The sequence below is a fragment of the Pungitius pungitius genome, chromosome 21, assembly GCF_949316345.1.
Source record: "Pungitius pungitius chromosome 21, fPunPun2.1, whole genome shotgun sequence".
NCBI classification, from domain to species: domain Eukaryota; kingdom Metazoa; phylum Chordata; class Actinopteri; order Perciformes; family Gasterosteidae; genus Pungitius; species Pungitius pungitius.
The window spans coordinates 12995548-13016336 of NC_084920.1; the positions used below are offsets into that span (position 1 = coordinate 12995548).

General features: G+C 46.1%; 3 protein-coding genes across 4 annotated transcripts; 2 read left to right on the plus strand and 1 right to left on the minus strand.

Annotated features, from left to right (window-relative positions):
* Positions 1 to 237: 237 nt before the first annotated feature.
* On the plus strand, positions 238 to 10396 carry unc13d (unc-13 homolog D (C. elegans)). The gene is made up of 33 exons (XM_037463425.2): positions 238 to 410; positions 1266 to 1292; positions 1659 to 1715; positions 1827 to 1883; positions 1977 to 2084; positions 2191 to 2250; positions 2380 to 2446; positions 2749 to 2929; positions 3027 to 3071; positions 3175 to 3246; positions 3315 to 3384; positions 3469 to 3573; positions 3801 to 3893; positions 4003 to 4103; positions 4827 to 4944; positions 5364 to 5485; positions 5566 to 5656; positions 5743 to 5799; positions 5876 to 5973; positions 6308 to 6490; positions 6751 to 6868; positions 6965 to 7117; positions 7211 to 7306; positions 7403 to 7609; positions 7713 to 7787; positions 7868 to 7947; positions 8068 to 8182; positions 8683 to 8754; positions 8841 to 8924; positions 9027 to 9147; positions 9230 to 9353; positions 9451 to 9671; positions 9885 to 10396. Exons 1-33 carry the CDS (start codon positions 351 to 353, stop codon positions 9995 to 9997), a joined length of 3351 nt encoding a protein of 1116 aa, XP_037319322.2. The 5' UTR covers positions 238 to 350; the 3' UTR covers positions 9998 to 10396.
* An 83-nt stretch (positions 10397 to 10479) lies between these two features.
* unk (unk zinc finger) lies at positions 10480 to 17326 on the minus strand. Of its 2 annotated transcripts, none has more exons than XM_037463427.2 (15): positions 17064 to 17326; positions 16353 to 16562; positions 15288 to 15464; positions 15071 to 15201; positions 14717 to 14852; positions 14502 to 14619; positions 14325 to 14409; positions 13602 to 13891; positions 13452 to 13517; positions 13193 to 13376; positions 12974 to 13075; positions 12714 to 12899; positions 12444 to 12629; positions 12078 to 12338; positions 10480 to 11816 (listed from the first exon to the last, which is right to left on the minus strand). In XM_037463427.2, the coding sequence occupies exons 1-15, from the start codon at positions 17210 to 17212 to the stop codon at positions 11728 to 11730; spliced, it is 2370 nt and encodes a 789-aa protein (XP_037319324.2). In that variant the 5' UTR covers positions 17213 to 17326; the 3' UTR covers positions 10480 to 11727. The 2 variants fall into 2 exon arrangements, with proteins under 2 accessions (XP_037319324.2, XP_037319323.2); XM_037463426.2 differs by having other exon boundaries at positions 12448 to 12629; positions 17064 to 17325.
* A 428-nt stretch (positions 17327 to 17754) lies between these two features.
* LOC119212729 (histone H3.3A) lies at positions 17755 to 19839 on the plus strand. The gene is made up of 4 exons (XM_037463435.2): positions 17755 to 17903; positions 18693 to 18830; positions 18923 to 19076; positions 19163 to 19839. The coding sequence occupies exons 2-4, from the start codon at positions 18703 to 18705 to the stop codon at positions 19289 to 19291; spliced, it is 411 nt and encodes a 136-aa protein (XP_037319332.1). The 5' UTR covers positions 17755 to 17903; positions 18693 to 18702; the 3' UTR covers positions 19292 to 19839.
* Positions 19840 to 20789: the final 950 nt, after the last annotated feature.

Below are 20789 nucleotides of genomic sequence, written 5' to 3' on the forward strand. Positions count from 1 at the left end.
TATCTTATTTACATCAATAAAAACTCACATTCTTTTTTTTTGTTTGTTTAAGGTCTAAGAAAAAAAGAATCTAAAATGAATCACACGTGTATTGAAATGAATACCATAAATGTGTTGGCTCTAGAGTCAGAGAAAAAATGATACCGGTTATTTTTTCATCCAGGCACAATGTTTTGGGGCGCCTAGATGAACAAAACGCCGCAAGTCATAGTTATTGACGTTACCACCGTATGCAGGAAGTAATGGCTTCCTGCTGCTGAGTGATACTTCATCGAAACACAGCTTCCCCATATCACACACACACACAAAACGCAGCAGCAGGGGTCTGGTTTTCATATCATAGCATCATTATGTCAAGTCAAAGCGAGCCCACCATCACAAGAGACAATCTACTGCAAACTCCTGAACAGGTACGGACTACAATGCACTCGAATTTTGTGATATGTCTAAACTGGAGTACATTTTTGTTTCATTTTGGCTTTCTGAATGCCAGCTGCTAACCACCTAGTTTATGTGGCGTAGTTGATGGCCCAACTGATGATGCTATCAAATGTATCAGTTTATTAACGTCCTGTGCTCTCAAGGGGTTTTGTGTTTCTTTCTCTATTTTGTTTATTCATCCTTGAGCTGATCACTTTCTTTTCTTCTTTGGGAAATCCCCTAAAATGATCTGCAACTGAGTTAAAACCCTACAGAGACCCTTGAGTCCGGTTTTCCAAATGGCTATTTCAAGATGCTGTGACTATGATTCATAAGTACCTCGGAGGCATGTTAGAATCACATGATGCAGGACAAAGTAATTTATCACGGAAGACGCCATACGTAGTCTGTGTTTGCTTGATGTTTAATGAGCACACAGTAGATCTGCTGCTGTATGCAAAGATGATGGAAATTGCTGTGTGGTTGGACACAGGTATATTTGTATTATTATTTGTAGTTTGAGCGACTGTTATTTCCTTTAAGGCAAAATCCCCCAGTTGGATATAAGGTGGGTTGTTGCTTCAAAGGCATTTTCACTATCAGTGAGAGAGGAAGTCCCTTGCAGAGGAAGGCCTTATTGGTAATAAAAAACAGCAGCGTTTCTTGAGCCTAGTGGTGTTTAGTTTTTTTTCAAGTTGAAGTATCTTAAGGATTCCTGCCTTATAAAAGGCTGACGATGAGATCAAGTCATTTTTAAATGCCTGTTTCACTCAACCTGGCACTGTGACATCATCATTGGACTGTGTGTATTTTAAACATAAGCACCTGTATCGTCTGTCTTCCAGGAACACGGCTCCTCAAAACCCAAACAGGTAAAGCTGGTGGCTGCCGCCTCGCTTGTCAAACACTGATTTTTAAAGTTGTATCATCTCTGCAGGAACGATGGCACTATCGAGTTACTTTCTCATTTGAATGAATACTTGTTATGAATAAATCCCCCAAATCTACAGAATTGAAACACTAGTTTGCAGAGAGACTTGTGGAAGTGATGGATTACCCAACTCCAAAATACCAACCATGAATTCTGAATGAAAACAAAAAAAAGCGAACCACTGGCTGTTTGTGGAAAGGGAGAAAGCATTCAAATGTCCGTCCATAGTGATGATCTGTACCAAATGGATGAGAACAGGAGTTTTGTACCGGCTGACGTTTTTCTCTTTCCGTCTTTCTCTTGTCAGTTCTCACCTGCCAATGTACGTAAACTGGGGTTGACGAGGAAGGCGAGAGACAGGAGGGTAAGCGACGCTCCTTGTCCTGCAAGTGCCTGAAATGAAAACCTCAGAATGCCTTGAAGTTACCTCCTGCGTCAGAGAAAATAGTGTAGAAAATGTTCTCTTCCTCTACAGGATTTCCAGGAAAATGAGAACCCAGAGGAGAGGGAGCGGAGACACAAGGAGCTGGAGGTATCACCATTCGTGTGCTGTGCTTGGAATAAAAGAAAAACATGAAATGTTCCCCCATTATCGAGCTCTCACTCTGTTTATTCCTGTTCAAAGCTGAAGCCTCTGTACAAAGAGCTGCTGTACACCATCGCTCACAGCATGGGCAAACCGTCCTCCGCCGAGGTCTTCACCGAGAGCCGCCTCCACCAGTACATCCAGGAGGTTAACGCCTTCGGGCTTCACCCATTACACGCGCAACGCCGCCGCTGTGCAGTTGTACGAGCGCTTACACTCTTTTTCTCGCTTGCATCTGTCTCGAATCCACCAGGCGTTCACCATGACGGAGGCCGAGCACAGCAGCCTGACGGAGAGCGTGCACGGCGCAGAGGTGGGAGAAGGGATATGTCCGGGGCCTTATTTCTGATATCTATCGTACCAATCCCCTTCGAGTTTGAGGCTGCAAATAAGTGACTGTCTGACTGCCAACATGTCTAAAATAACTATGTGACCCGCACAGCCTCCAGTATACTGCCTCATGGCCACTGTAAAGGAAGCCAAGGAAATCCTGGGGAAAGACATCAGTGGTGAGGATGAATCCCCACCAGCGCCGCCACCATTATGACCATATCTACTCAATGTACTTGGACAATATCCGGTGTAGACTTCCGTGGTGTGGTGACAACTGTCGTCTAGCTCCACCCACATTTACATTTTATTGCGAGACTGTGAGATGTTTCGACAACTCTCGGATGGATTGCCTTTTAATAACTTTCACTTCCTGACAACTGTCTGTAGTTTATGCAGAGTAGACTACCGGCTATGTAGCTCTGAATTATCAAATCCTGTCATGCTACAAGTCACGGTACATTTTTTGGGTGCTGAGCAGGTTTCAGTGACCCGTACTGCCTGCTGACCATCATGGAGGATGAGGAGGAGAGCCGAACACGGCGCTCCAAAGCCAAACCCTCTAAATCTATTGTGAAGGACGTTGTGTCCAATGACAAAATCTACCAGTCAGAAATAAAGAAGCAGACTCTAAACCCTATTTGGAACCAAACCTTCATACTGTGAGTCCACGCGTGTGTGTTTGCTGCATGTCGGAACAGAATAACGGGTTAAAGTGTTTTGTTTTTTTTCCTCATTGGGTTTTTCTTTTTGGTTTAGAGAGTTCAGAGACATCGCCGGTGCCAGTTTCCATCTTGAGATGTGGTGATGAAAACATCCTGAGCTTTCAAATCTTCCCGTTTATTGCATTCACCTTTACATGAACGGATTAACCCATGAACCTTAACGGCGATCCTTCCTCTTTCAGGGATAAGGACGAAGAGGTTTCACTCACTCAGAAACTGGAGGACATCAAAACCAACTTAAGCAGTTTAAAAAGGTATTAACTACACTATAAACAAACAGAAGACCAAGCAAAGGTAAACGTGTCCACTTGAACCTGTTTAGGATGATCAAGGATGCCAAAAAGGAGAAAGGCACGGATGACTTTTTGGGCAAGGTGGTCCTGAAACTACAGGTACTAAACATTCATATTTTACTTTTTATTTTACTTTTCCCGTTCCTCCTGGTTTTAATGTTCATATGCACTGTTTCGCTTTAGGATCTCCACTGTACTGAAGACAATTGGTACAACCTGGAGCCCAGAACAGAGACGTATCCCAATCGCGGCAAGTGCCACCTGAACCTCAAGTTCATCCATAAAGCGGTAAAAAAACAAACAGTGCATTTGCAACCCTGTTTTATGTTTGGATCTATGAAATTAAGGCACCAAAACATGTGTCTGTAAAAACAAAGTGTGCTGGTTTTTACTGGTGAAAGGTGTGCAACCAGAGGAGGTTGGCTGGAATGTACGGCTTCCAGTAAAGAGAGAACAGATAACCAATCCAAGTTGGGAATATTTCTGAAACTGGATGTGTGTTTTGTGACTGGCAGAGAGACGGGACGCTGAGTGCCGGTCGCAGTGCTTACACCAACTACTGTGGGATTCTGCAGCAGTTTGTTCACGCTTACATCTCCAAGCAAAAGGTATAGGACGGGCACTTTGTTCTTTTCCTTTGAAAAGAAAAAAAAGCACTTGAGTGGCTGACTTGTCGTTTTTTTGCTCCACTGCCCCATCTCGTCCGGCCCCTGTCAGGGATCCGCTCCGTGGAAAGGGGCGCTGTGCGGCGAGGCTCAGACTCTGCTGGAGTTCTACGCCTCGCAGAACGACCTCTCGCCTTTCCTCCAGGACCTGGCGTAAGCACCGTGTTCACATCTCATAATAGACGGGTCCCCAACCCTTTTTTGGCTCACGGAATATATATATATAGATATATAAATATTTATTTAGAAAAAAGGTTCTCTGCGGCCCTGTTATAGTAGCTAACATAAGACTATACCAGTGTTTAAACAGGAAGATGAGCCCAACACACTGGAAGGAATTGAAAATTGCAATGTTAGTATTCAATCTTATGATACATCATCTTTTAGCGGTATTGTATTGATGTGACGTATACATAATACCAGACAAACTATGGATGCTAATGACAATGATTCAAAGCTTCAGTGGGTAACTTTTATGAACATATTTGCTCAGACGGTCATTAACTTGAGATTGCACATGAGATGGATGAACTGTGATGAGCAGCTCTGATTGGTTGTTCATCTTCCGCAGCACTACGAGGAAACAGAGAAACATGATATTTTCATAGATTATCCATCTCATGATCTGCTGGCACGACATAGGGACACAGTCGGAGTAAATTTGACAAACAGTACCTTTTACTAACATTACGAACTTCAACTTGAAGCTTTTGCGTCTTACACAATTCAGGAGTTCTATAAACTCCTCTTCATATACATCAATACATTTTTGTCATGGTTTAAAACATACCTTCCAACCCCCCACAAATTGCACATGTTTCAGTTGTTTCAGTTTCCACTTCTCAGTGGGTTTGTGGATGTGTGCACCTCCAACAGGAAGTGGGTGGCCTACAGCAAGCTGTACCAGAGTCTAGAGGTGGATTCTTCTGTGCTCCTCCAGCAGCTGACCAGCGTGGAGTACCACTGGCATCAGCAAGAGCTGCCGCACCAACAGGTACGGGCGTGACCTTTAGGAGTATGATCCCGTTCTACTCAGTACTGAACTGCCATTTTTTTACTTATAGCTGTACTACCCCACAATTAAGGTGCAAATATTTTAATACTTTTAAACTCTACCATTATTGTTTGACGTGGGGTCCTTGTCGCATATTACACAACTTAAATTGTATTTTCAATTTTTGAGCATGTTTTGCTGCAAATGCTTCTATACTCCAAACAAGGAAACATTTCGAAAGCAAGACTTTTAAGTTCTTATTTGTTTTACAGCTCCTTGACTCAACTCTTTTCACCCCAGACTCTCCTGGTTCTTTTTTTTTTTTTTTTAAACATGAAATGAAAACACAACACACAACTCTTGAGTTCATATCCAAGCACACATGAGGTTTTGATAAAGGTGTCGCACTCTGTTAACAGAAACAGGAACTTGGGGACTCTCTTCATGGTTTCCTGCAGTACGGATTGTGTCTGGTGGCCAAATACAGAGACATCTTCCCCCCGACTCCCAGCGCTACTCCGAAACTACACACACTGCTCAGGTACGGTTCAATGTTAGTCTGCGTGATGGTCGCGATTCAACACACAGATCAGGCAATGCAGGAATGTGCTTCCGTCTCAGAATCCTGGTCCAGATCTGTAAGACTAAGGCGTTTCAGAAACTGAACCCGGCTAAGTTTGAGTTACACGACGAGATCCACGATGCCATACAGGTAATTAATAAACAACTATTGAGATAATTACCATCACTTGGTGTATCAGAAGTCCTTGATTACCCCTGATGGGACGTCTATTTCAGACGGGTACACAGGAGTGGTTCACCATCAAAAGGGGTCTGCATCAGCCGATGACTAAGGTGAGGACAAGCTCATCATGAAGGCCTTCGGTATGGTACTGAGGTCACATCGTCTTTCCACTGTGCCGACATACAGGACCTGGCAGAGACCGTGAGCGCCCTCTCCAGGTTGATCGGGGAGGTGCAGGAAGACATAAAGCACAACAAGGACGCTTGGAATCGGGTTTTTCTCAGGTGAGGTGGCACAATTGGATGACCGGAAGTAACGTCTGTCATTAACAGACAGATATATTTGGGTGTCTAATAAACAGTGGCCATGGTCACGTTACATTCGGGGCGGTCAGTTACAGGGTCCTCTGCGGTGGCTCACTGGAACAAAGCCATTAAACCTTTTATGTCAAGTAGTCAATGTAAAACAATATGCATGTAATGTCCTGTTAAATCCTGTTTGTTTTGTTGGTGTTCAAAGAGAAAAAAAGACATCAAAAGTTCTTCCAAAATAAACCGAGCAAAACAAGATGTGTACTTACTGTGATCCCATCAATATGCTTTTCCCTCATCACTCCAGTGCCGTGCAAGTGGACGTGTTTACTGTCGTCTACAAAAGGTTTGACTCCATGGTGGCAACAGAAGTGAGGAAAACGCTGTCCATGCTGGAGGGTCAGATGGAGCAGGCTCTAGCCAACGCCCTTTTCCCTGTGTACCTGAGCCTGCAGGCCATCCACAAAGACAAGGCTTTCTTAAAGACAAGGTCAGCTGTCACGCTCACACCACAATCCTCCCCTCCACGTTCTAGAGGTTTGGATTTGAGTGATCACTTGGGGTTAGAAGCTAAAGCTAAACCTCTTTCTTTCAAAGTTATATTATTGGATGATACAAAAATCCTTCCACAGTTGTATGTGGAAAGCAGGTACAATCAAGGTGTATATGTTTATCTATAACTAGTAGCTGCTCTTTACTTCTCTGATCCTGCACCATCTAAATGTCCGGAGTGCCTACTTGTCGTCTCAGGGGATCGCTTGAGTTGACCGAATTTCAAGAGGGCTTCAGAGAGGCTCTGCCCTACTGGCTGAACCGGGCGTTCAGCCTTACCCAGGACAGGGTGGAGAGGGCTGTGCAGGTGGACCAGGTAACACTCAGGATTTTAGTGCTCTCCTATTCTACTCAACTTCATTTTCATCCACAGGTAGATTTTAGCATGATATGCTCTAAACTCTCCTCTCAGCTCCAGCCCCTGCAGTCTGGTGCGGTGCCCATAAAACACAGCACCTCAGCGGTGGACCTGGTGGCATGCATCCAACCCATCTGCCAGTTGTGGGAGCAGCTGTCCTGGCCCGACCCCGAGGAGGCCTTCATGCTCATGGTCAAGCTCACCGAGGTGCGGCACGCAGGCCATCGACGCGGCGGGTAATCACGTGACGGTCTGTTCAGATGATGTGAACGTGGGAACCTTTGTCGTCTTTTTTTTCAGGATGTGTGCAAAATTGTGGTGAACTACTGTCACGCCCTGAAGGAGAGAGTCCGGGTGCTGTCGCAGAACTCCGACCCCGGCAGTGCCATCAACATGGTGAGGAGTGGGCCAGGGTCAAAAAAAAAAAAGAAAGAAAAAGAAGCAGCATGGTGTGCACGACACGCGTCTCAAATTGTCCTCGTCTCTCCGTAGTTGTGCGTGGTGGTGAACGACCTGGAGCACCTGCGGTCAGTGCTGAGCAAACTGCCCACACAGCTCAACTGGGCCGGGCTTCGGGATCGGACCCAAAACGTGATCGGAGAAAGCCAGTTCCACAACACCCTGCCCTCACAGCTGCAGCAAGCCCAGAGCGTCCTCAGCCGAGAGATCGGCTCCGCTCTGGACACCCTCGGGAAAAAGGTGGGACATTTAAGACGCTGATAAATCAACCAAAAATGACAAATAGGGTTTATGGGGAAAACCTCCTTAACGGCACCCTTGTGCTTTTTGTTGGCCTTTCCAGTTGAACACGGACATCGAGACTCAAGTCCGGAGCATGTCAACCAGGAGGAGGATTCCCTCCAAGTCCACAGAGGACGTAAGCGACCATCACCGCCACTGTAAGATAAATACAGGGCCCTTCTGTGGATGCCTGATTTCCGGCCTCTTCTCTTTTAGGCCGCAGCCCCTTTGATGCGCTACCTGGAGCAGGAGCTGCAGTACATGAATGAAAATCTGGTCCAAGAGAACTTCAACAGGTACACAGGCTACGTGTGGAAACCACGTCGGTTCAATCCAGTTTTCCCGCCTTCATGCGCCACTTGAGGAAATCACGTCACGTCACACTTTTTTCTTCTTTTTCCACCTGTCGTGTCCAGTCTGCTGACTCCTCTGTGGAATAACTCGGTGAAGATCATCTACCAGGTGTCCACCCGGCATCCGCAGCAAGAAGGGTTCATGGTGTTCTGCCAGAGACTGCTGTATACGCTGCAGGTCGGTCAGAGGAAAGCTTTTATAGTAAATTAGCTTCAGCTCCACTGAATGTATCAGGTCAATAGTTTAAGTAAATAAGAATGATGCAGTTGGCAAAAAGTAAACGTCGGGCTATAAAGCGTGATGGATAACATGTGTTTCATAATTTTCCTAATTTCTTTATTTGCAAAAAGAAACCGTATGTGCAGTATGTGAATAGCAATTAAAAAACTACAAATGAGTATGTAAAGAATAAGTATTTGATTCTGGTGACGGCGTTTAGCTGTTTCATTTAGCCGCTGTTTAGCAACCGGTTTTATTAAGCATCGAACCAAAAACGAGGGAAACATCATTCTTAATTCCCCCAGGTATGTTATTAGCCACTTGTAGCTTATCTTAACATGAAGACTGTAAGCAGAAGGAAGGGGCTGGTCTGGTCCCGCTCTAAATCCACCTGGGAGCAGCTCTAAAGCTCACATTGGCTGAAGCTGTGAGACATTGTTGTGTTGTGTGCCTTTCAGTGCCTGGAGCAGTGCTTCCTCGCTGAGGGAAACGGGCTCGCGGAGAAAACGCTCCACTCCCCCGAGTACATGGTGAGAAACGAAAGACGACACTTTGATTCGGGCCCTGCGTGTTACAATCGGCTTTCTTCACGTTTCTCCTTTCTTCCCACGTCCAGGTTCTCAAAGCTCACCTGACTCACAACTCTCGGAGCAGCTGGCAGCTTATTGAGAAGTTCCTTCAGAGGAAAATACAGGAGCAGGTGAGAGACGGGGGCCGCGGGAAAAAACGCTTCTCCGGCTGCCGTAAAAACCTCCCGCCTGCTTGTTCAAGAGCGCTCTGCTCTTCTCCCCCCCCCCGACAGAACGTGAACACCTCAGAGAAATACGGAGCCGTCACCCTCCTGGCTTCCTACAGCAGATCAGACCAAAGACTCCGAGTTGAAGTGTTGAATGCGGTCAACCTCTTACCAATGGACTCTAACGGTAGGGCCGCGCAGCCCCACGGAGCCGTCACGGGGGAAACCCCTGTCCCGGTGGCACTAACACTTTGGTGCTTTTTCGCCAGGTCTCAGCGATCCGTTCGTGCAGCTGAGTCTGGAGCCGAACCACGTTTTCCCAGAGGTGGAGACCCGCTGCACTCGCATCAAGAGCCGGGACCTCAATCCGCTTTTTGAGGAGGCCTTTGAATTGTAAGTCGCCGGTCTTTGTGATGCTGCACAACCGCACGGATGTTTCGGACCCCGCCTCGACACTAATGATCTGATCTCTGAACCCTTTATATCACAGTCTGGTATCCCTGGATCAGTGCCGGGCTCCAGGGGCATGCCTGGTGTTGACGGTGCTGGACCACGACATCTTGATGACGGACGACTTTGAAGGCGAGGCCTTCCTGGCCCTCAAGGGCCTACCAGGAGTCGCTGGTGAAATGAAAGGAGATGGACTCAGCTCACAGCCAGAAGTCACGCCTGCTCAGATCCGATTGCCTCTAATGCATCCCAAACATAACGGTATGACCCGTCAGTGGGTTTGGACCAATGCAGCAGTACTTTATTCACTGTCACTAAAGGGACACAGGGAAAATAACGACATGCTGGGACCTTATATTTCAGCACATTTTGGACCCTTTCTGGTCCCAGATGTTGTCGTACAACAATATGAAAAAAAAATAGCTTTAAGATGAAGACGTAAACTAAATTCTGAAACTGTTTTTCATTTCCCAGAGGACAGCATTCTGGCACTACTGGAGTCCAGGAGAGGGGAGCAAGAGGCTCAGGCCTACGTGAAGAAGCGAAGACAGAGAGAGAGACAGTCCCAGGAGGGCATTCAACCCTAAAAAAAACAACTCAAAGACAACTTCTTCCTTCAAAAAATATACAATTTATTTTGAATGATCTGTACCAAATTGGCGTCGGATGAGTTGCGTTAGTGAGCATGGGTTTACCGAAGAGGGATCATCAACCCTTTCACAGCGGATTCAAACCTCATCACCTCACACATCTGGCTGCTTCCTGATGCTAGGTCTTAATCAGTGCAAGAAATAAGTATGGTATCACTTAACTATGTGTGTATATATATGTATTGGACTATATTTGACACACAAAAAAATGTCAAAGAATACTACAAATGTAAAAAAAAAAATAAAAAAAAAAAAAAAATGTTGGCAAAGAAACCGTTGAGACGTTGATTTGAAACAAAAAGTGGGCCGCGTTTTAATAAAAGTTGGTACGTCCAAGTTGACATGAAAAGCTTAAGTAAAATTAAAAAAAGAAATTTCAAAGACTACACAAGATGACTGAATACATTTGCTTTGATTGTGTTAACATGCGTTCCTCTTCCAGTTTATGCAGAGGAATATTAGAGACAACCTGAGAGTTTAAAAGAGGCCATCTGTTGTAAATTGAAACAAATATTAATACATTTTTAAATAAATTCTGTTATTCAACAGTAATTGACCCTTTTAGATATATTTTGCTAGAAAAAACTATGGAAATTGTTTTTAATTAAACAAAAAATAATGATAATAAGCCGCACCCCTTTTACTGGAGGATGCTTGGACCTCTTGATTCTGTTAAGACTGCTCATAACCCTGCTAACCCGCCGTATCTTGCATCCACCTACAAGTTTGGAGATCTTTGCTGTACAACAACTTAACTTGCCTCTTTTCAGAAATCATAAAACAGTTCTGATGCAAACACTGAATGTGCCACAATGGTACGACCTGGCCACTAAGTATTAGAAGTCAGTAAAGAAGACCACTAGTTTGCTTTTTTCTACTTGTGATAGACAGCTTACTTGAGTAAAAAAATGTGGATTGTTCCCGACTTTAGATTATGATTATTGTGGTTTATGAGGACAGTGATAATTAAGGACTGTGAATTATCACGAGTAAAGGTCATGATTTCTGGAAAGAGACTTAACTGTTGAATTGTATAGAACACATAGGCAAAAAAGCGTAGTGTTGGCACAAGGAGACATCTCTAAACCTCCACAGATCCCAATGAAGATGCCCAAAAGCTCTATAACACTACAGAAACGATCTTCAGGGTGAGCGTATACTTCAAAACATTTCAAAATATGATTGAGAACCATGTCTTAAAAGCTTATAGGTAGGGTTAGAGTAGAAAAAACAGCAGGTCATAAAGTGATTTTCAAAAATCTAGGGGTTCTGAACAGTGTTGCTGGTCAAGAGCATAAGTAAAAAAAAATTCTGGTGGTAACCAAAATTCTGGTGGTAACCAATTCAGGTAACCACTAGAAAAATTATTAATTCTAAATTCCACATGAACAACTTTCACTTAGAAACCTCATTTATCAGTAAACGTCATCTTAAAAGTACAAAACCGAGTCAGCGCCTGTGTCGTTAGCAGATTCTGAAAAAGGGCCGCGACATGATTTCGGATGGCGGTTGAGATCCAAAGCTGGTGTCTGTGGAATCAGGATCGACTGGTTTGGAATCTGCGGGGTCCCGGTGGGAGTCGGGGTGGGGGGGGGGGGGGTCAAGAGAGCTGCTGCTCCAGGGTCTGTTCGGGGCACAGCGGGCACTCAGTGGAGGCAGAGCAGCTCTCACACTGAAGTCCGTGGCCACAGGTTAGGGACACCGAGCCCTGCTCGCCACACGTCACACAGCACTGTCTCTGTTTCCTGTACACCACCTTGGACAAAACGCAGAGGAAAAAGGATTTAGACCTCTTAAAGGAAGGACGTTGGACTATTTAGGGGGCCACTATTTTTGAGAGTGAAGCAACACTAAACCCTCAAGTGTAAAAACGACATTATTGCTCTTGATTATTTTACAACCAAAAGAATACAGAAAAAACATTGAGGGTGTGAGAGTTGTGAGCTGTTTCGTATCAGTTATCTAAAATTAAATCAAGACCAATATTTGGGTCCACCGAGCGGCTTGCCGGTATTACCTGTTCCACAGTGTGTAAGCAGCTGCAGAGCTGAGCCTGCAAGCTGAGGACCGACTCCAAGGGCAGCCGGTGCAGCAGCTGGAGTTGGTGCAGCGCTAAATGGGGGTTGTCTCCACTCCGTAGGCTCTCCAGCGCCTCCTGCAGGACAGACGCCTGCCTCTGCGCCTCCTCCTCGGACTGCTTGGCTCGCTCTGCTTCCATGGTCAGCCGCGCGGCGTGAGCTCGCGACTCCTCGGCGTCCGCTTTCAGCGTGGCCCACGACTGCAAGACATAGAGCGATCATTTACCAAACTAAAAAAAAACGCGCCAGTCCCATTCTTAAGCGCACCGTCACAAGCATGCGTGCACATGTGCCCCACTACCTACCTACCTGAGCCGTGTGTCTCCAGCTCTGACCCCACTGCTTCAGGGCCCCGTGAGTTTCCTCCAGCTCCTGCTTGAGCCTGGAGGTCTCTGGACCGGGGCCAGAGGGCAGGAGGGTGGGAGGGGTGCCAGGGGAGCCCTGGCCTGATGGAAAATGCTCCCAGATATTAGTGCTCATACCATTCAGACCTGCAAAGATAAAGCATATGCATGAGGAACGCCAGATTATCTCTCCCTACACCACTGTGTCTTTGATCGATTTCCCTGCCGAACCTAGATGGTTGTGAGAGGCTCCCAAGAAGGTGCTTTCTGATTGGCCAGGTTGTGAGAGGTGTGTTGAAAAAAACAGTGAAGAGTGCGGCCTGATTGGAGGAGACGGCGAAGGGGAGCTGAAGGGAGCGGAGCTGCTAAAGGAGCCGGGGATATTGACTGGGGCTGAACTCTGAAAGTGGCTTCCCCCTATAAATGGAGACAAAAAAAAAGTTTACTTTATGTCTGTAAATATGCGTTCATATTTGTGTCCTGAAAAATACCCGGCATAACTCCCACACTGGGCAGAGCAGAGCTGCTTTCCAAGTTCCTCTCCAACACCGACACACCAAAGTCATTCAGGTCCAGATCGTCCAGGGCGGACTCTACAACACACACACACACACACACACACACACAAGCTATTTGTCAGGCATGCAGTTATTTTTGTATCGGCACAAGCGTTTAACATGTGGGTCCGGAATTTTTTGTGCATAACCCACCAACAACTGACTCCACTGTCTCACTGGTAGGGTAGAAGGGCAAGGCGTTGGCATTCATCCCAGAGGACATGCCGGATCCTGGGGCTCCCAGAGGGGCGGGGCTCGGTGGGGTTGCTGCCAGACTGGAGGGGATGCTGGAGGACAGACTCAAAGGGCTTCCGACGGGCAGAAACACTAACAAGTCCTGAAGGGTAACAAATGTTTAGTGTGGTTTCTGGAAGTGTTTAGTAGGTAAGTAAGAAACAACTTGAGTTTTTACCTGTTTGCTTTGTACTATTGCCAATTCCCTGCTGCGTTGCTCGAGGGCAAAACATCTTTGCTTTGCCTGAAACCAGAAAGCAGTAAAACAAAAAATGAACCACCATTTATTAGACACTTTGGCATCACTCAAGAGATGTGTCCTTCTCACCTGATCCTCCCTCTCAAATCCCGGTGCCCTGCCGTACCCGCCCTCTCCTGCCCAGGGAGACGGGGGCTCCGCCCTCTCCCTCATGTCCTCGCACAGAGACAGAACGCTACCCAGCAGGCCGCGCTCCGCCACGCACTGCGAGAACGGGTCCGCAACACGACCAGGCCCGTGGCCCATGTTGTGTTGGTTGGGGCTCGGGGGAGCTTCCTGGGCAGGAAGAGGGTCCGGAGGTCTGGGGGGCGGGGGGGAGCTTGGTGTGGGGAATGGAGGCTCCTCGGGAACAAAGGGCCCTGGGGGGGGGAAGGTTGAAAAAGCAATGATATCAATCAAGAATGTATCGGTGAATAGCGGGATGAATCGTCAGACTCGAGAGATCAGTTGCTTCTCGAGGTTCCGCGAACCCGTTTAAAATGTAAAGGTGATCGGGCCTTTTCTGTTGCGGCTCCTAGGCTTTGGAAAACCTGTCCTTCCCTGGGCGTCTTTCAGAGTGCGCTTAAAACTCACTTGTTTTCTTTAGCATTTGATAATGCCTTGTAAGGTTTGTACATCGTATGTTTTGTATTAATTCTTTGTTTTTATTTTGTGTGTTTTTTCTTTTACTGTTTATTTTACCTTCTGTACAGCACTTTGGTTCCACTTGTGGTTTTGAAAGTGCTTTATAAATAAAGTTGAGTTGAGAGTTGAGTTGAGAGAGGTCCTTGGAAACGTGATATGAAGACTTACTTTCGACGTGAGCAAAGGCACAGAAGGGCCCTCTGGGACAGCTGCCACACTGCTGCATGTCGTTACACTTTGTGGATTTATAGATCTGAGACAACAAGTGAAAAATCAACAAAACATTGACAATCATCCCCCGTGAGATGCGGTCAAAAAATGTTATGAGGGCCTTTTCACGCAAACCTCTGGGTGGAACTGCTGTTCCGTTCTTGTGTGGCAATACTGGCACCCCTCTGCTCCCTCACATTTACTGGGGTCCCCCCACTCCTCACTCTGTTTCACAGCTGGACATGGCAGCGCTCTGCGGCGGCAAGAGCAAAGAGCGCCGTTTGTTAAACACATTCACAATTTGCACAGTCGCAACAGATATTTGCCTTTTGCAAGATGTGAGGGTGCACCTGTATTTGTGCTTGTGCGGGCTGCGCCTGCGGTCTTTGCTGTTATGGTAGTACGGACAGGCGTAGCCTTGACGGCAGAGGCGGGGGGGTTTCTTACAGAGCTCGGTCTTGTAGTGGGACAGCACATAGTTGTTATCTGAGGAGTAAAAAAAACACAGAAGGAGACAATGAGGCGAGCAGAGAGTGACCCAATCGAGATCATTTCAAATAAAAGGATTGGCAATTCTTCAATAGCTGTGAGTATGAGCTCCTCTTTACAGTTTATTACTTGTGATGCCACCAGATATAAGATACTGCATCTTGCATTGATTCAACAAAGGCCTTTTTTCTTCTCGCACTACGACACACACTTACCTTGCCAGCGTGGTTCCTCACTCAATATCTTCTCTATGAGGGCCGTGCTTGCTGCCTGTCCCGACTGTCCGTCTCCTGCGCTTCCCTCTGTGGGCCCCGAGCCTCCCTGAGTCTCCATTACCTGCACTTCCCTGGGAAATTTGCATTGTAAAAAGAGTGTAGGTGATAAACAACAGCAAATACACAAACATGTGGCATCATTTGGTTATTTTGGTACCTGATGTCATAGACAGGAGTGCGCAGGTCATGTGATCCGTGGGCAAAGGCACAGTGGGATCCGTTTTTGCTACAGTGGCCTTTTCCGTCTGTTTCATGAATACACGATCCTGTCTTGTAGTAGCGGAGGTGGTACCTTCGCTCCGTGTCCCCTGCAGTCCGATGTAGAAATGGGCATCTGGAGCACAGAAAAAAAAAAAACATGTACACAGGTCAATAGAGGTCAATATTTTACAGTATACAAAATTGTCTTATTATTGACACAACTACATACAAATGACATTTCGCAGCGTAACTCTTTTTTTATTATTAAACTCAAACAATTTACTTTGACTCTGAGATGTCTTTCTTTTGTGATAAAAATTGGAAGAGGAATAGGTTGCAATGTTTACTTAGTGCTCCACTATGTGGTTATTAGCACACATCACAGATAACCCAGTTCCCTCTGTCCTTTATTTATGTCCCCATTGTCTGTAGTCGTCAACAACAGGGTGAGAAACAGATCATAACTGTTCTGCATATTTCAGTCTCAAAGTATTGCACAGAGTGGGAGAAAGGCTTTGTGCAGATGCTAATGCTCACTGTGAACATGCCTATTAAATGAGGACAGGGTGTGTCCGCAGTCGTTACTTGTCTTTCACCCAAAGCTACATTGACATGCAATTTTCAACCCCATCTGTGGATTTCCGTTGAACAGTTCAAGATGCAAATGTGAAAGCTGACATATGTCGCAGAAGATACAAGAGCCAGATTGGACCATTTAGAGTTAGGGCAGCTTCTGCAAACCCACAAAAGTATGATGAGTGTTCTAAATAAAGACCCAGTAATTTACTTTTATACGCTAATTCCAACTACAAATAGTAAAGCGGCATGCTTTTCCCCGAGGACTCGACACTCAGGTCCCCATTTTCATCGATAGAAAGTGTGGCCTGTTTTTTGGCAATTTGGTGTGAAAAAAACAAAATCAACACAAAGAGATTGTACATGTTAAACGCAGGGCTGTGGTGAGGGGCTCACGATAAGCGAAGCAAACGTAACGCAAAGCCGCCTTGGACGTCACACTCACTCGTCTCCATCAGGGCAGGTGCCCGTTCCTTCGTCATATTTGGTACAGTACACATCTGGGCTGTAGTTGAAGGTCCCGTCCCGCCTTCGGATGGGTCTGCGGCGCCGCTGGTTCAGGAAGTGCCAGTGGAAACAGGAAAACGGCCTGTGTTGTGTACATTTATGCTGTACGAACAGGGGGCACTGCTCAGTTCTGAACTCCTTTAAATATCTGGAGGAGAAAGCAACACCAGTTAAATGAAAATCTATAAACGTGCCTTCATCAAGTAATAATTTGCTTGTATCTTTCTACAGTATACACAATGGCTTTGCTCGCAGGGGGGATTTTTAAAGTGGCCCCTCTCTTTCATACCATTATTCTTTTCCATATTATTCTCTGCTAATGTGACCACAGTGGTACTTGCATATAATGCATCAAATGCAAATAAACGCAGTGAGACACATTCTCAAATGCAGAACTTAAACGGTGCTGTGGCAAAGACCAGGGAAGACATGGCAACTCTTCGTCAACGTGAGGCCTCTTTCATGGAGACCTGCTGCTACATACGTTAACTTACTGGGCACATTATTGCTAGGTGGGCCTGGTTCAGTCCTGTTACAGAACATCAAGTTCCTAACTCACTCGTTTAGTCATATACCATTCGGCTGTGATCAAGCTACACGTGATGTTGTGTACATTTGGCAAAGCTAACCCAGCTAACTAGCTACGTACGTGTAATGTGGAGGTTTCTCGGGCTGCACGTTCAACACGGTTGCGGGAGAAGTCGAGCCCCCAGCGGGCGAGGACGAGGAGGACGAGGAGGGTCCCCCGGTGGTCGTCACTGCCGAAGACGAAGGGGGCATTGCGTGTGTTTTAGACATTTTACCCGTTTGAAGCCTCACAACAAGAACCTTGTTTTTAGCTCAATGGCTAGCTATTCTTGCTAGCTTCCAAATCCGCATTCTACATCGATGTGAGCTTGCGCAAGGCAGGAGGAAGTAGTAACCGAGGGGCCGGACGGAATTATGGGGCATGAAGTCACGGGTGTATATGAGTTGTAGTCATAACCTGACCAATGTTTGGGGACATCTCGTACGATATACAATATTTCCATGTGAAAATGTATAACAGGACAACATACACATGGGTTGTAGAATATGCAATTGTATGGGTTATTCTTTTTTTTAGGCGTATTGGCGGTTGGCAAATAACAATTTGGTACAATGCCGCCATTAGCTGGTATGGAGTGTAAATTACAGTGTTGCCGGTATCAGTGGCATTTAGAATATTTAACAAGAACTCACATCATCATAATAATGTTTCTATGCTAATTAATAACTAGATTATTTTTGGCCTAAACTTCACTATCAGTTTTTAGTGGTTTGTTATTTTCTTTGTCGTATTTATTGGTGGAATGTGGACCAATGAGGGTGTCCTGTTTTACATCCATGACGTCACCACGAAGTATTAATACTCGGCCTCAACCGCTTCTCCTCACGTATCGTTTTCCGCGACAACAAACCGTTGACTCCCCGCTACGGCGATCGGCTCACAGCGACTCACGTCCTAAAGGTAACTATTATATTTTCTTCGTGTAGTTGGCTCGCGTTGCTGGATTTAAGTCATCAATGATGTTTTTTCGGTGGATTTGCGTTTGTGTACAAGCATTATTTGGCAAACAGGCTAACATGGCGACTTGCTAACGTTAGCATTAGCTTGAAATGGAACAATGGATTGGTATTTTCGAACAAACGCAAAATATGATCGTCGGTTCGTTAAAAAGAAACGACCATATGAACAAGTGTAATTGCTAGCATATGCTGTCGCTATTGAAGCCGGATATACCGTTGAAATGCAGCTCTTGATACGTGACTTATTTGTAAGCTAACGTTAAGTTAATGTTGCTTAAGCTAAATTGATTCAATGTCGACTGGGGGTGAAACGAGAAACGGTTAAAATGGCGTGTTGGAGAGCTCCGGCTCACTGGCGGAGCGGTGACCCGCTTCACGAACCGACTGTTTTGATTCTCGTACCGTCTAAATTGGTGATGCCGGTTACCTAAGAATGTCGCCATTTGCGAAAACGGCTCCGTACTTTTATCTGGTCTTTAAAAACAAACACTGTTTTATTGTGCTTTAATATGGCCATGCTGGCTGTATGGGTTTTATAGCGGTGTAACGTTACCGGGGTAAACACGGCGCCTCCCAGTGGTGCAACCTGGAGGGGGAGGGGAACTGTAAGCCCGTATGCTAGGCGGGGTTAGCATCCTAGCACTATCGTAAACCCACTGCTCTAGCGCGTCTGCTGTCTGTGTTGCCGTGAATGTTGGGTTTAATTCCACTGGCCGTGTTCCACTCTTAGCAAGCTCGAGATGGCGCGTACCAAGCAGACCGCTCGTAAGTCCACCGGAGGCAAGGCGCCTAGGAAGCAGCTCGCCACCAAGGCAGCCAGGAAGAGCGCGCCCTCCACGGGAGGAGTGAAGAAGCCCCATCGTTACAGGTACGGCATAGTGACGTCACCGGCCCTAATGCGTTGCATGCGCTCCTTTCTTCGACATGTGTTAATACTGCGTTAAATCTCGTTTTGTGTAGGCCGGGAACTGTGGCCCTGAGGGAGATCCGTCGCTACCAGAAGTCCACAGAGTTGCTCATCCGCAAGCTGCCCTTCCAGCGCCTGGTGAGGGAGATTGCACAAGATTTCAAGACGGATCTGCGCTTCCAGAGTGCAGCTATTGGAGCTCTTCAGGTAAACATGTCAACTTGGTCATGCATGTGATAGTGGGGGCATAAAAAAAGTATAGCCATGAACCTAATTTCTTTTCTCTTTAACAGGAAGCTAGCGAGGCTTACCTGGTGGGTCTGTTTGAGGACACCAACCTGTGCGCCATCCACGCCAAACGTGTCACCATCATGCCCAAAGACATCCAGCTGGCACGTAGGATAAGAGGGGAGAGGGCCTAAGCACCAAATGCTCCCCTTTATATTGTAACTAACCCTTTTTGTGGACATTTTATTTCTTGGGTATTTTTTCGTACATTTTTTTTCTGAATTTTGTATTTTAGATTGAGAGGAATCATTCCGTGAGGCTGATTACATTTAAGATAATTGGAAGTGTTGTGCAGTAAAAGTATCTTCCTAGTTTTCCATCACGGGGTCATTACTCCAGCCATCGCATCACTCTTCAAACTATTGTGGACATTAGAGTTCATCTGGGGATGGAAGTTGTCTAAGGGATAAATTCTTCTCTGGGGGGGGGGGGGGGGGGGGGTCCGGGGTCTCTTCACTCATCACAAAATGCCAGCATGTCCTGCTCAGTCTGTCTCTGTGTCCAGGTGTTGGCTGCTACAGTTGATACTTGTACTCTGATCGGTAGCAAGGCAACCCCTCCATCCTGTATTTTTCTTGACTGCTTTTTACATGTTTTTAAACATAAAACCTTGGCAGCTACATTTAATACTATTTATGAAATGTTGTTGCGTGTCTTTCTATTAAAGGTCTTTATGAGTAGGAATTCTTGGGTTCTGTAGTTAATGTTTTTGTGGTAATAAGTCAGTAATTCCTTCCTCAGACTTTAGTTACAGCCACACATGTTATGTGAATGTTCAGCACATTAGCCCACTGTCGCTTAGAGAAAATGCTCAACAGCTGTCAGATGTGTTTCCTTCATATCAAAGAGCACATCCTGCGGGAGAAATCAGTTCAGTGCATGTTTATTGACAAGTGAATTGACCCAATGGGCACGATACCATCACCTTTATGGGCAGCTTTTTCTGCAACTTATTGCATGCTGCAGAACCTCTTTGCCCCCACACTAAAGATGAGACTGGATATCAGACCAGCCTATCATTGTAAAGCGATCATTTACCATTCCAATGCTTTTTACAAGAACTGCACAATGTATACAATCCTGTTGAGAGGTTGGTCAGTGTGCAAAGACCATAAAAGTGTTCTGAAACAATAATGGTGGTTTTTACTTTGTAATTACCGGTAAAAGCCAGCTCTCATCCAGAAAACACCAATTTGGTTTAGAGACCAGAGGTTGTCAGTTCTATTTCCCATTTTTTGCGGTTTTGCAACAGCACAAATAGAAACCTACACAGATCGCCATGTCCAGTTTCAACTCTGAGGAGCGGCGGCATGAACGGCTCTGGAAGGGAGACCGCTTTGACGTCCCACACAGGGTTTCCGGGCTGTACCACTGGAGGGGGAGAGAAGCGAAGTCGTTTGAGCCGAATCGAGTGCCGTCAACCAGCGAGACTCAATGTACTGCATCACAATGCCACTCCGTGTGTGTGCGTGCAGCAGGTGTGTGATGAACTGTGGCAGAGCCTTGCGTCTGAGGGCCAGTCTGTGCAGTTAGCTGCCCCAAGCCGAGAGCAGCTTCCTGCAGACTTTGGTCTGCTCCACCACCAGGGGCGGGGCAGACGCATCAGCAGAGACAATGGGGATTAACAGGGCT